Raw genomic sequence first — 13,659 nt, 5'->3', positions numbered from 1 at the left:
AGAAACATCCCTAATCTCCCTCTTGACCCTAGTCTAAGTGTCATGGTACAGGCTCTGGAGCCAGACTGTCCAGCTTGGAACTCCATCTCCGACGCTCGTCAGCTCTGAGCGCTGAGTCAAGCTACAGCCTTTTGAAATGCCTGTTTCTTCATCTGAAAAGTGGAGATAATATGGGATTATACCTCCTGGGGTTACTGCAAGTTAGAGCACATAAAGCATTTAGAACAGTGCGAGGCACATGGGAAGCATGTCAACAATATATTATTTGCAACTACTGAGTATGTCTTACAGGCCATTGTTCATAACTGTTCAGGCAGCAAGCCTGAGCTAAACCAGATCAAAGTTAGGGCTTCTAGCCCCGTGTTTCTGATGAGGTTGGTACATGTTGAATTATGTATGGAATTGTTCTATGGAAAGACTTCAACTCTCGATATAATGCAAGTAGTAACTATTTATTATATTGACATATTTACAAAATATTACAAAGTGAAATACCACTCTAATTCACCATATTACACAGGGCTGCATACAGGCAAGACAAAGTATGGAAAAACATTTACTTCTGTCTTTGGTATTAGAAATCTACACAAATTCGCAGCATTAAAGTTTCCAATATGAAGTATTAAACATAGACAAAGATGTAATTGGCAACGTCATGAAAAGGGACTCTACTATCCTCTGCTGGGAAACCCCCAGGCCCATGAAATGCAACAAGAAAGAGAGGGAGTCTATCGGCTAAAACAACAATAAAAGAAACAGCACAAGTTACAATACTATACACAGGAGTGTTTATGAAGCTGCCCTCTCCATAACATTTGGCAGACAGTAACAGACAAAACATTCCCCAGACACAGTGTTGCAGATAAGACTTTATGGGAAAGAATCCACTCCAAGATACACCTTGAGGGTATAACTTTACTGTACAGAACATCTTATAAAACTCAATTTCATGATCATTTACACATATACAAAAACTTAACTGGTTTTTGCAAATAATAACTTTTCTAAAACACAATCACAGTTTACATAATTCTGAGGTAAAGTTCCTGAATCTATACTATTTAAGAAGTCCTAGCCCACGAGGGTCTCAAAGGGAGATGTGTCCAATGAACATCAAGTTCTGGCCCTCAAGTGGGTTGGGGAGAAGGCCAGCCACGCCCACCTCATTTTAGAGATGGTCCAAAATTTCAGAACTAAATGTTCCTACTTTGGCTCTATTAAGTTAATGCTTTTAATGTTTTCTGCAAACACTCTCCGAGTCTTGTCAGAACATGACTTCCGCTATGGAGAAAATATTTCATCAGGAAAGGGCCAAGTTAGTTAGTGTCTTAACTTGACTGTCTTGACTGGGCACTCTGTACATCCCAGGAAAAATGTACTTAGACTTCTCACATAAAGGGTGAAGACTTGGTCAAATAAGTGCACTGCAGACTGATCTTCCCACTGGTTAATACACACCCAGAAATGGCCTCAGATGGGAAGAGCCTCAGTGAGAGCTGGGATTCCCCCAGTGAATAAGACCAGAAAAGCCTAGTGACCCTCCTTCTGTCCCTGAAATGCATAAAGGACCTTGCTGTGCTTTCCTTCAAAAATCCTCGACAAGGTTGTTTGTGCTACTGTAAATCCTCTAGGAAAATGTGGGAATCAGCAATATATCGCAGGTCTTTTTTCTGCGGGGGGGGGGAGGGGGGCTGGGGGGGAGGTGTCAGGGGAGAAAAAGGCATATGTTAATAGATGTTGCTTCTCTAAAATGACTTACTATAAATCATAGCCCTTGGTCTGTTTCTGTAAACAATGCCACCTTAATTCAGATTATTTGTGACTACCTAAAACATACCCAAGATTATCTCATGAGTGAAGTACTACATTTCCAAAATAACCCTATGAAATCATGAAGGTTGTGAAGATTTAATATGAAGATACTCTTTTAGGTACTCTTCTGTATGTCTTCTTTTTATGAAAAAGTTTGCAAATCTCATCAGGACACCAAATGAATAATGGACCCCCCCTCCCATATAATATCACTTATGAAGCAAACCTGAGCATTTGTCTCTTATATTTTAACATGAGTGACATCGAGGGGTAAAAGTGTTTGCCAGGCAATGAGTCACCTTGTGAAGCAATTTAAGACAAGTAATGCTGGATCTTTCCAATAAGCTGCCCCAGTGGCAGAACTCCCATTTTTCTTCATGCTGGGAAAGGCAAAATTAAACTTCTGCTTCTCTGTACCATCAAAAATTCTGGTGAATGGCACGTGAGAAGAAAGTAACTATGTGTTAAGCATTTACTAATGGCTGGCTGGCATTCATGGCATCTGACTGGACGAAGGAAAAAGAAACATGAACCAGTGTGTTTGCAGGAGGAAGAAAAGCTTTTGGCTTTGCCCTGGTCCCTGACGATGACAGGCGGGCAGGCTGTTTCTTGCACAGCTCTAGGCGAGCCATTAATCTGTCCGTACCAGCATCTTTAGAAACCCCAGCATTAAGACTTAGGAGGGGAAAAAGAGGGAGGATGTTGAATAGCCAGAAAGGCAGCTTTTTAAACACTTCAGTGAATTCATAATGCTGTGCAGGCTTCTGTGTATCCCTTCTCTGAAATTCCTGGTGTGGGGTGCAACGCTGGATTGGAATTTATTCATCTTCTTCCACATACGTGGATGGAAACCAGCCCACCTAAAAGGGAAAAGCAACCAACACAGCAACGTGACTCTGCATCTGGCACTTCAAAGGACTCTACAGAGCATTTCATTTTCATAACACCCCGAATTAATCTGGCCTTTTATGCCCACCGCAGGTGAAGAGGATCGGTTTAAACTGCTCCTAAAAGGCCAATAGAGTGAGTGACAGAAAGGGTGGAATACAATACCCTTAAACAGTGTTCTAATCTGCTAGGACACAAATATGTAAATTAAGGGACTCTACTAGTTAATGCTTCCTATTTCTGCTATAGAACAAGATATAAAGACAGAGGTCCTATGCCCCACTCTTTCCAATTTAGAGCATCAGCTCTTATAGATATTTTGTACTCCACATAAAGTTTATGCTCTAGACTTAAAAAGAGGCTTAGAGACTCAAAAGAACTGATATGCTCAACCCTTTTCCCAACAGGAAGCCATCAGACTTGCCCAAGTAAACTTTATTGATGCCGCTATCATATTCACTCAACACGTTTTTCTTGAGTGCCTATTTTCAGGAAGGAGCACCACCGTGCGGAGCCAGGGCTCTGGGGGGTGAAGCCGGCCACACGGTGTAGGGTTCCCCCAACCACAATGGGCGCCAGCGGCTGCCCAGCCCCCTTCATTCATGTGACGAGCACATTGAGAGGGACAGCTCACCCTGCCATTTACTTCTCCTCTCCACCAGCCATTCGCACTCATCTTCGTGTAAATCTTCACCACATCTCCTTTCAACAAGGACAATTCTCGCATATCTCTTGCACAGAAGTCATACCGAGCGATGGCGATGCCCAGCACCTTTGGACTTAACACTGTAAAGAAAGGATGGGGCGTCAGAATTGATGTGCAGTTTACCAACCATAAGCACCTAATCAGATGGATGTTATAGATGCTGTCAAAATGCGCGGCCGTGATTTTGTCACAGACTAGTGATGATGGCAGAGGGGCTTGAAAGCAGCAGAACTGCTGTTTCAATTCAATCAGGTGTAGTCAAGTTCATTTCACCAAGTTTAAAAAACTTGTTCTGTTTTCACATTCTTCATAGGAACTTTGAAACAGGGACTAGTTTTTGTAGTTAAAAAAAAACAAAGGCTAATATCTAAGTTACTACCTAAGGAGATAGAATCTCAAATAACTAGCATAAATTTCCTATTGATGGCATAGTGATCCATTTTTAACTTGAACCTCTATGGTCAAAGCTTCACATTTTTATCTTGTAAACTTTTCAACTTAAGACTCAAAGCAACCAACTTTTTTTGCTCTGAAAGTCTCTTGTTGAATCCATGTCATCACTTCTATCCTCCCCCCTCCCCACGAACAGCCTTTGTTTTCAGTTAAAACTATTTAGGGATAGTTACTCTTTTATATATAATTGTACTCGTGAAGAAGCTTAAATCATGTTTCATAGAATAAACAGATAAACACCATCCATTTATCTTGTTTCAAACAAATACTGCCTTATAGAAAACCTTTACTGAAATACTTAATCAAAAAGAAGATTCAGGGCATCTGCCTCCTATATTCAGTTTTTTGTTTTTTTTTTTAAATGGTAGGAGAGGAGCTAACTTCCTCCCTGCCCTCACCTGCCTGTCCTGAAAAGAAAATGCTGTTCAAGCTGTACATTTGTTTGCCTCTAGTGTTTCAGGACACATTTTATATTAACATCTCTACCTGTTGCTCCTTGGGGTTATAAAGTGTTTTCAATCATATGTTCAGTGATTCTGAGAATCACTCACTTGAGATTGGTGGGACTTTATAAACCTTAAATGGTAGAGAAACTGAAGTATAAGGAAAAAAACATGGGAAACGCCACACATCCATATTTTTAACAGTTCCAAGTGCCTAGGCAGCTGCAGTTATGGCCTGTTACCCTGGAAGAGCCTGCCCACTTGGAGACCGGGATCTCTGGCCTATTTTTCAGGGCTCTGCAATGACAGAAATTTTTTTTTAGTCTCCAGGTGTCCGTCATAAGATAAACGAATAGCAATGCTGTAGATTTCAGAACTGTAAAGGAGCAAAAATAGGTCATTTTATTTTACTGTTCAGACACAAACCACTTTAATAGTTTTCTTACTGAAAACCATCCCATTACTGGGGCACTACTCTTAGAGTCGTGCACATAAAAACATCCCAGTGATGGAAAAACCCATCCTCAACTGTGTGACCTTGAACAGGTCTCTAAACCCTTCTGGGCCACATTCTCTTCACCTAGAAAATGAAAGGTCTATACTAGATGACTTGTAAGGGCCTTCTGGTACTAAATTATTCCACTGGGACTTAGAGGTTAATTTTTAAAAATCTGTAAGAAAACATACTTTATCCAGCCATCATGTACTCCCCTATGTGTCACATAAATAGCCCTTACATTCTCTGGCTAATGACAGAAATCAAGACCAGAATGCCCTGCACAAACTGATGGGCACAGTCATCCTTTAAAGCAATTTGGACCGAATTGTACTCTTATATTTGGAGATAAAGTTGGGATTTGGGTCCTATTTATTTTCTTAATGGAAATACATGAACACTGGCTTTTCTCAACTCAAATTTCTGATCCTCAGGAAAACTAGTTTTATGGAGTGCTTCATTCCCCCTTTATACTTTCGGCTCTCAACTCTTTCCAGCTGATGAAAGAGAAAATGTCTTGCTGAAATACATAACATGAGCACACACACAAAACCAGAGGAGTGGTATGTCAAGACAAACGATGACTTGATGACAGAAAAGGAAAGTGCATGGTGGGAATGGGACTCGAGGGGCTGTTTGTGAGGAGATGTATCTACATGAGAAGCCATACACAGAAGTCAAAATATTTTATTTGCAAACAAAAGCAAGTTGAAAAGACATATAAAAGCAGTAAAGCAGTACCTGACCAGAAAGGAGTGGAAGAAGGGGGAACAAAGCTGTAGTCTGGAGGAGTTACAAAAGAAAACCCACAGAACAAAGAAGGGGCTTAGAGAAGGAAAGAAAAAGAGAGAAGCAAAGACCATTTAGGTGTTGGCAAAACATATTTCGACACAGCTATTTCGTTGTCTATAACCTTAAGAAAATTGTCATATCAAAGTTGAAATATCAAGCTTTGCTTTCACCCACTTGTCTCCTATCACCATTTCTAAATGAAGAACAAGCCAGATTATTACATTTTGACTGACATTAGTTCTGCAATTCAGAGCGATCTGTCCCTTTAGAGGTGAACACAGCATACCCACTCTATCCAAGGACGGCCTTCTCCTCTTGATGTGGTGCACAATTCCCACTTTGTCACATCAGTGGAGAGGGGGATCCTGTAAATTCTTAACGTAAAATACGCTTCACATCAAAACTGATACAAGAAGTAAGAGCCTATAGGGTGGTGTCAGTGAAACATGCAGCGCCCGTTGAAAATTCAAGAAAATCACTCAGACGATTTGTTAGGAACCACACACACCCTCCAAACAAGCATGCACATGCTAGGTTACTTCCAAAAATAAAATGTAAACCACTTTGAATTATATCTGGAAAAGAAAGTAAATCTATCCCCAACTTGTAGGAACGTACAGAAAATTTCTATGCATTTGGATGCTCAAAAACGTCTCACGTTTTAATAATCAGAGCTAAAATGATCAAATGGTTTGGAAGTGTTAGATGCCATGCTCCATGTTTTATATTCATTTAATTATCACAGCAACGCAAAGGGGAAGGTACCATGCTATTTCTTCTTCAGATTTGAGAACAACCTAGATTCAAACCTAGGCAGTGTGACTCCAGAGCCGGGGCTCTTCACTGCTACCCCGCTCTGCATCTACCCCTCTGCTTCAGGTACCACCTTAGGCGGTTTTAAAACTCTCCCTGCTGATACCATGGTGCCATTGCAATGGAGAAGGAAGGTGTGGTTGTAAAGTTTCTCCCAATATTTATCCCTCCCTTAATCCATGTAATAGGTTATTTCGTTGGGCTATGTTTGCCCAGAAGGGATACTAAGTTCTTGCTACTGGGATATATACAGAAGTATCATAAGGCAACTTCTGGTACCTTTCCTGGGAAGGCAGCTGGCACACACCTTCACCCTTCTCTTTGATTCTTTATTCTATGCTGCTGTCTGGAATGTGAAAGCTACCATTCTGCTTCTTGAGGAGGCTGCCCTCACCTTAAGGATGAGCTTCAAGGAAACTGAGTTACTGAAAATTTTATGGCAGAGATACTCCTGTCAAGAAGGGGCCCTAGAGATACTAAGAACGTCAGTAGCTCATTAACGGGATACTTAGATTCCAACCAAGTAAACTGGGGAAAGGAATTGGAAGGAAGGGTTCAGACGTTCTTTGGTTCATATATACATTGTTGCATTCAATGACACTTTTCTCATAAATGGCTTCGCATACTTACTTTTAACCTGCCCTGGAGTATATCCTTGTTAATAATCAAGGTTCTTTTCTAATCCATTGCATGTTCCAAGTTACACTTTTTTATTTTAAAATGCAGCAGTACATGCTATTGCAGCTAATTTTACAATCTGCGCAATTCACTTATTGCCATGCAGTGTAACTGGTTTGTTTTGTGTTCCTCGAGATCATATTATACCCACTGTTAGAGAGAGGAGAGGATGTCATCTTTAATTTAAGGAGGAAAAGGCACCCTAACGCTACTTTCGGCAGAAAATCTAGTGCCAAGATTCCTACCCCACGTTTGTGAGAACTTAAATGAGAACTCCTCATTCTCTCCATTACTTCTTTGTAATGAGGGGCGTTTTCTCCCCAAACTGCTTTCTCAAGTGTCCATCCCCGATTTTATCTCTGGGACTATTTATCCATGGAGTAATAAGAGCAGACAGTATTTCCCCAAAATTTCTAATGAAGGTAATTCAAGAGTCTGAAATATAACAAAAGATAAGTTAACTCTAGAAGGAAGAAATAAGAAATCAGTGAAAACACTATTAAATGCTATTTAAATCTCAAAAATAGGTTATCTAATCTATCTACCTTTCTCTCATCTTAAAATATCTAACATTCCTGAATATGGATAATGCCTCACTAGAGGACTTGAATCTGTTCCAAATACATAACATCGCTGTGCTACCCCTCCCTCCTAACCCTAAAAGCCCTGCAAACATTTGCATTCACGTCAAGTACCTATAATTTGAACCATCTTAAATCTTATCTAAACATTATCATCTTTACTAAATGGTAGCTCTTCCCACCGTGGTTAGGCCTCCGCTCCTCTGCTGGCTTCACTCTAATTTTTTCCCCAATGAATGGAACAGATTCTTGGATATGCCTTGGGGCTCCTCCCCTGAATTCCAGTCTGTGATTTCACACATTTTCATCACCCTGCCATGAGGTACAGTCATGATCTCTGATTTAACTTGTCTGAAACCAAACTCATCATCTTCCTCCCTGTAACCTAGCTCAACCTCCCACAATTGTGTTATTTTTCCAACTACTCCCACGTTCTCTTTGCAAACCATCTTTGCAAGGTCAGTATACCTCTTTAGCTCTTTCTGTCCACTCTCCTCTTCCTCTGAGATATAAAGTTGTTCCTTCACTAAATTCTCAGTTCCACCATCCCAACTCAGGGACTTACACCATTTCTAAACTAAGACAACTGCCTCCTAATTGGTCTTCTTACTTTCAGCTTTCTTTCCATTCTATTCTAAATGCCGCCCCTCAGCTACTCACCGTAAACAGACTCATCATTCCTTTTCCTAAATTATAAAATCCTAACTCTTGACTTCAATTCCATAGCAATTCGTAGTCTGGCTATATCCTGCCTTTCTCACCAAGTCTTCCATCATTTATCCACACAAATTCTTTTCATCCCAGCTTCCTAACTGCCCCCCACACCCCAAACACCAGCCCCACCCTCATTCTGGCACGCTGTTCCTTCACCTTGCTTCTGCGAACCTTAACCTCTTTGTCTCCGAAGCTCAGCTCAGGCCCTTCCCTGACCAATCCAGATAACACTCGTCCCCTTCTCTGTCCTCTGCAGCCATCTGTGAGGCACTTACATCATGGTGCTCCCCGGCCCTGCTGTTTAATTACTGCATGTGCTCCTGTGTTCTATCTCAATGAATCGTTGATTCTGGAGAGTAGGGACTGGCTCTTACGCTGCTTCTGCATCCCCACGGGATCAGGCCCAGGACTAAGCAACTGAAGCTGCTAAGTGGATGAGGATCTCGGCAGGCTATTTAATTCTGCAAGCTCCTTATTTCTCCTCCTCCTGTTTGTTGAGCTCATCTTTTGCTCACTTAACTGCTCAAAGACTTCCAACAAAAGCCAGCACAACGTAAAGGGAAGAACGTGAAATACGTTCAGGTTTTATTCCCCAGGATCCCTGAGAGCCATAATCTATCAATGATATTCCTACAATAACTATAATATTTCTGAATGTCTCATGGCATTAACCATACTGTACACCTGAGGAACCTTCTCAGGAGAAACTGATTAACCTTTTGCTCCTGTCACCCAGTATGTAGCTCTCAGCCAAACACTTTAAAGCTTGGTAAGATGCTTTCTACTTCTCTACACATCGTAGCGTGACTTATTGTTGCCGCTCTTTCTATACATAAATTTTCAATGTGTTTGGGTCCTTAACTCTCGTAAGCTGGCAAAACAGCATTTGAATGTCTGGCACCTATGCAGACGAGTATGAAATAATGTGTTTCCCTAGGAAAGTATGGATTTAAATCTAGATGTAAGCAATGTCAGAATAAGGTATTTGATAAAAATATTTTGCAGAATGGTTTAACCTGCAAAACATATTTCTGTCCATACTGAGAATACATCCACCTATTTCTACACACACGTACAGATACGTGTTTTCTTCATCAGACTCCTCCGACTATACCGAGATGACGCTAATATAAGAATTATTGGTATGTGCAGATCCTGGAATGGAATAGAAGCAGCTGAGTAACAGTGACGTTCAGATGGGAATGTTGAGGGATTATTATTTCCTATCCCTTTCACTTCCTGGCCTAATAGTCACTTCACCACCTAATATTATAGGAAGCCTGCTGCTAGTACATTACATTATTCTGGGAAGCTTCTTGAGAGAAAGAACTTTTATTCATATCTGTATCCACTGAGATAATAGTAAATCTACGTTGAGACCTTTTTCATTGAAGTAATCATTTGCAAACTGCATGCTTAGTTAAGGGCCTAACTTTCGTCCTTCCTCAAATACTTCCAATTCCTTATTAGCACAGACAAAGGAAAACCTTGCTCAGAGAGACCATCACACTTAGGTGGGGGTCTCTGGTTATTTTCACATGATACCTGGCACTCAAATGGGCTAATGTTCATGGAACATTAGCAAATAAGTGGCTCATAGTTTAGTGACTTAAGAGGTCTCGTTAGGAGTTATTAAAATATTAACTCAAATATTAAGTCAAATATTAACTTTTCCAAGTTAAATGAAACTTGAAGTACTAAAATTCTCTAATTGAAACAGAAGCTATTAGCATAGCCATAATAAACTGACTGGTACATCATAAGTGAATATTATCCAGTTCTGAGACTTGACTGAGAGGACAGAGTCACAGAAGCATGTCAATTAAAAGAGGAACACAATGTTCACAGAATAATAAATTACTAGTGAATTGGTATCTGATACCTATACTTTTGTTAAGGTTAACTAAGCATTGCTTTAAAGTATTATGCTCTGCTTTGATTAGGCTATTCATGTTCACAAGCAAATGAAAATCCACTCAAATTTCAATAACATTTGAAATTTGTACACAGCAGAGACCAAGCTCAATCAACACTAGTCCTTAAGGTACTGGTGACCAAATCAAAGTATTTTTGAACTACCACTTAATTATCCATTATATGTATAAGTGAATATGATACTAAGCATTTGCTAATCTCTGGGATAGACATTACCTAATGCTCAGCCTTAAGATGTAACAACCACATGTGTTTACACTCATTTATGTTAAAAAAAAAAAAAAAAAAAGTAAAAATATCAGGCAGTTGTACCAATGATACCATCATCAGTACAGCTATCCCTGTGAGTTTGGGGCCCAGCAGTGGCCTAGAGATTTTCCTGAAGGACTACGTTCCTATGTGGGACACTTTGAGGGATCCAGGAGGTTCCTTTTACCAAGATTGTATACAGGTGGCCTAACAGCAGAGAACATGCTGAGAATTTAATGAATGTTTAAATTTGTGACCCTTAACCTGGTTTTATTTTAGAACGTAGCCATGTCTTCTTCTTAGACTCCCGGAAACATTTATAGACATAGTATCAAATATGTGCTCCCCATCTCCCTCAAATATATCGTATTTATAGTATATTTTATATATTGTCACTGAAAAGGTAGGAATGATTCAGATGGGTTTCATTTAATTGAATGCTGACATCTGGTAAATGGACAAATCTCTTTTAACCTAAAATTCAAAGCTATGACAAGGGAAACTTAGAATTATTGTGAAAAGAAACAGCTACTTTATATTCAGTACTGCACAGTCTAAATACATAAAGCCATTAACAAGCAAAAATATGAGTATAAGGCCTTATTGTTATGGAAAATTAGATCATTTGACATTTCAAGGGATTTTGGATTATTTCTAGGCATCTAGTTTATCAAGATGTGACCCTGATCCTAAATCCTTACTCTTTAATGATAATTGGCAGACATCTATTAAATAACTACTAATGTGCCAAGGACTGTGCTAAGGTGCTATTGGAGATTAAACAGATAAGACAGAGCATCGACTCTAAAGGAGCTTACAAATTAGTAGAGAGACAGACACAGAGATGATACAGATATGGAAATTACCCATCTTGGATAGAGTGCTATGACTAGACTTTAGGCTCCATTTGAGCCTTTCCCTACAAAAATCTCCAATCTTCCGGTTGCTCAGGCCAAAAGCCTTACAGTCACAGCCTTGGGTCTTCTCTTGCTATTCTGTCTTACGTCTGATGTGTCTGCATGTCCTGTTCGGTTACATATTATAAAGGTGACCCATCTGGCTACATGTTGTCCCAGGCTGCTACCATCTCTCACCTGGATTGCTGCATGAGCCTCCTAACTGGTCTTCCTGTTTTTACACAGACTCTAGAACAATCCTATTAAAGTCAGACCATGTTTCTCCTTTGTTTAAATCCTTCCAATGGCTTCCCATGTCTTCTGGAACGAAAGCTAAAGTCCTATAAAGCCTCCCAGAGGCTGGCCTCCCTTGCCCCTCTGATTCCATCTCTGCTGCTCTGGCCACATTGCACATGTCATACATGCTCCTTACTTTGCACTGGCTGTTCTGCTCGCACTTCCTTGAATCTTTACTCAAGTGTTACCTTCACAACGAGGCCTACCCTGATGCCCCATAAAAGAGTCACGGACGCATAGCACTTGTGCCATGTGGTGCAGAGAGAAAGCAGGGCTTATGGGGGGAGGGAGTGATATACAAGCAAAGAAGTAGGTAGAGGGTCCTCAATCCCCTAATTTGCCACTGTCCTACTGCTTAGGTTGGGCACGGATGGTCTGTACACGCCATGGTCAAAGTTCCAGTAGCCTGCTCTTCAGATGGATGGGGTATTTATGTGAGTTTATGATAGCAGAAGCTCCCTGTTTGCTTTGGACCGGATATTTGTGTCCCCCTCCAGACCCCAAAATTCATATGTTGAAACCTAATGCCTCATGCCATGGTATTAGGAAGTTGGCTTTTGGGATGTGCTTAGGTCATGAGAATGAAGCCTGCATGAATGGGATTCGTGCTCCTAAAAAGGCAATCCCGCAGAGCTTCCTCGCCCCTTTCCACCATGTGAGGACACGGGTGCCTTCTATAAACCAGAAAGCAGGCTCTTACCAGATACCAAATCTGCCAGCACCTTGACCTTGGACTTCCCAGCCTCCAGAACTGTGAGCCATAAATTTCTGTGGTTTGGAAGACACTTGGTCTATGGTGTTTTGTTATAGCAGCCCAAACAGACTAAGACACTGGTCATACAAATGACCTTGTTAGAAAGGGGAGCTTCGGAAGCCAGTGGCTAGTATTAGCCTGTTCTACTGTTGAGAACTGAAAACTGCTGAACCGGCTCTCTATTAAGCTACCAAAAGGAGGAAAAATGAATCTCTACTTTTGTCCCTCATCATCTGACCACCCCAGTTAAAATCATAAACCATCCCCAGCACTCCTGAGTAGCATTACATTGTTAGATTATCTTTTCCAGAGCACTCACCAACTTTAATATACTATATAATTTATTTTTAATCTATTATTTGCCTTCCCCATTATCATGTGAGTTCCACAAAGGCGGAGACTTTTTTTTTCCACTGCTGCGTATCCCCAGCAATTTGAACAGTGCCAAGCCGGCAGTAGGCTCTCAATAAAGGTCTGTTGAATGAATGAATGTGGGGACCTGTGGGGTTATTGGTGGGAATGTAATAACTAAAGATGAGATGAGGAGAGAAGTTCTTGGAGAACTGCCCTATGAGGAAGAAGAATAAAGAAAAAGAGGGAAAATTAACAGGGGAAGATGGAGCTTTGAATAGAAAGACTGAGCTTTGAATAGGAAAAGATCTGAACGAGCAAGTCAGATATCTTGAAGTGTTTATGCTCAATTCTGACAAATTTGAGTGTATTCAGAGCAGAGTGGCCAGGATGGTGACAGATTTGGCAACCATGTGTATGACAACCGACGGATAAATCTGAGTAGCTTATTGAAAAAGAAAGAAATACAGTGGGGAAGGGAAAAAAGCACATCAGATGAAAGGTAATCACGGTAGAGTGTGTATGTAGTATAGTTAACTTTGAGTAATTCTGAAGAGATGAGCTAATGATAGTAAATAGCTCCAATAAGTCAAGTTTCTGGATCAACATAAGCATTTAAAAAATTCTGTTCAAAAAATAAATTGGGGGGCTTCCCTGGTGGCACAGTGGTTAAGAATCCGCCTGCCAGGGGCTTCCCTGGTGGCGCAGTGGTTGGGAGTCTGCCTGCCGATGCAGGGGACATGGGTTTGGACCCTGGTCCGGGAGGATCCCACATGCCGCGGAGCCACTAGGCCCATGCAC

The 13,659-nt window shown here is 40.8% G+C and overlaps 1 protein-coding gene across 7 annotated transcripts in view; it reads right to left on the bottom strand.

The window, feature by feature from the left end:
* Positions 1-433: 433 nt before the first annotated feature.
* VAV3 (vav guanine nucleotide exchange factor 3) overlaps positions 434-13,659 on the bottom strand; it is a 395,385-nt gene continuing 382,159 nt past the window's right edge. For 5 of the 7 annotated variants that reach the window (XM_004263108.3, XM_033434212.2, XM_033434205.2 and 2 more), the window contains 2 exons: positions 3,335-3,486; positions 434-2,672 (listed from right to left, as the gene is read on the bottom strand). In XM_004263108.3, coding sequence (XP_004263156.1) covers positions 2,631-2,672; positions 3,335-3,486 — 194 coding nt within the window. In that variant the 3' untranslated portion in view covers positions 434-2,630. Of the gene's footprint in view, positions 2,673-3,334; positions 3,487-13,659 lie in introns of those variants that run through there. The other 2 variants (XM_049700678.1, XM_049700676.1) reach the window with 1 other exon arrangement.

The sequence above is a fragment of the Orcinus orca genome, chromosome 1 (genome assembly GCF_937001465.1).
Source record: "Orcinus orca chromosome 1, mOrcOrc1.1, whole genome shotgun sequence".
Taxonomy (NCBI): Eukaryota; Metazoa; Chordata; class Mammalia; order Artiodactyla; family Delphinidae; genus Orcinus; species Orcinus orca.
This window is presented reverse-complemented; position numbering and strand designations above follow the sequence as displayed.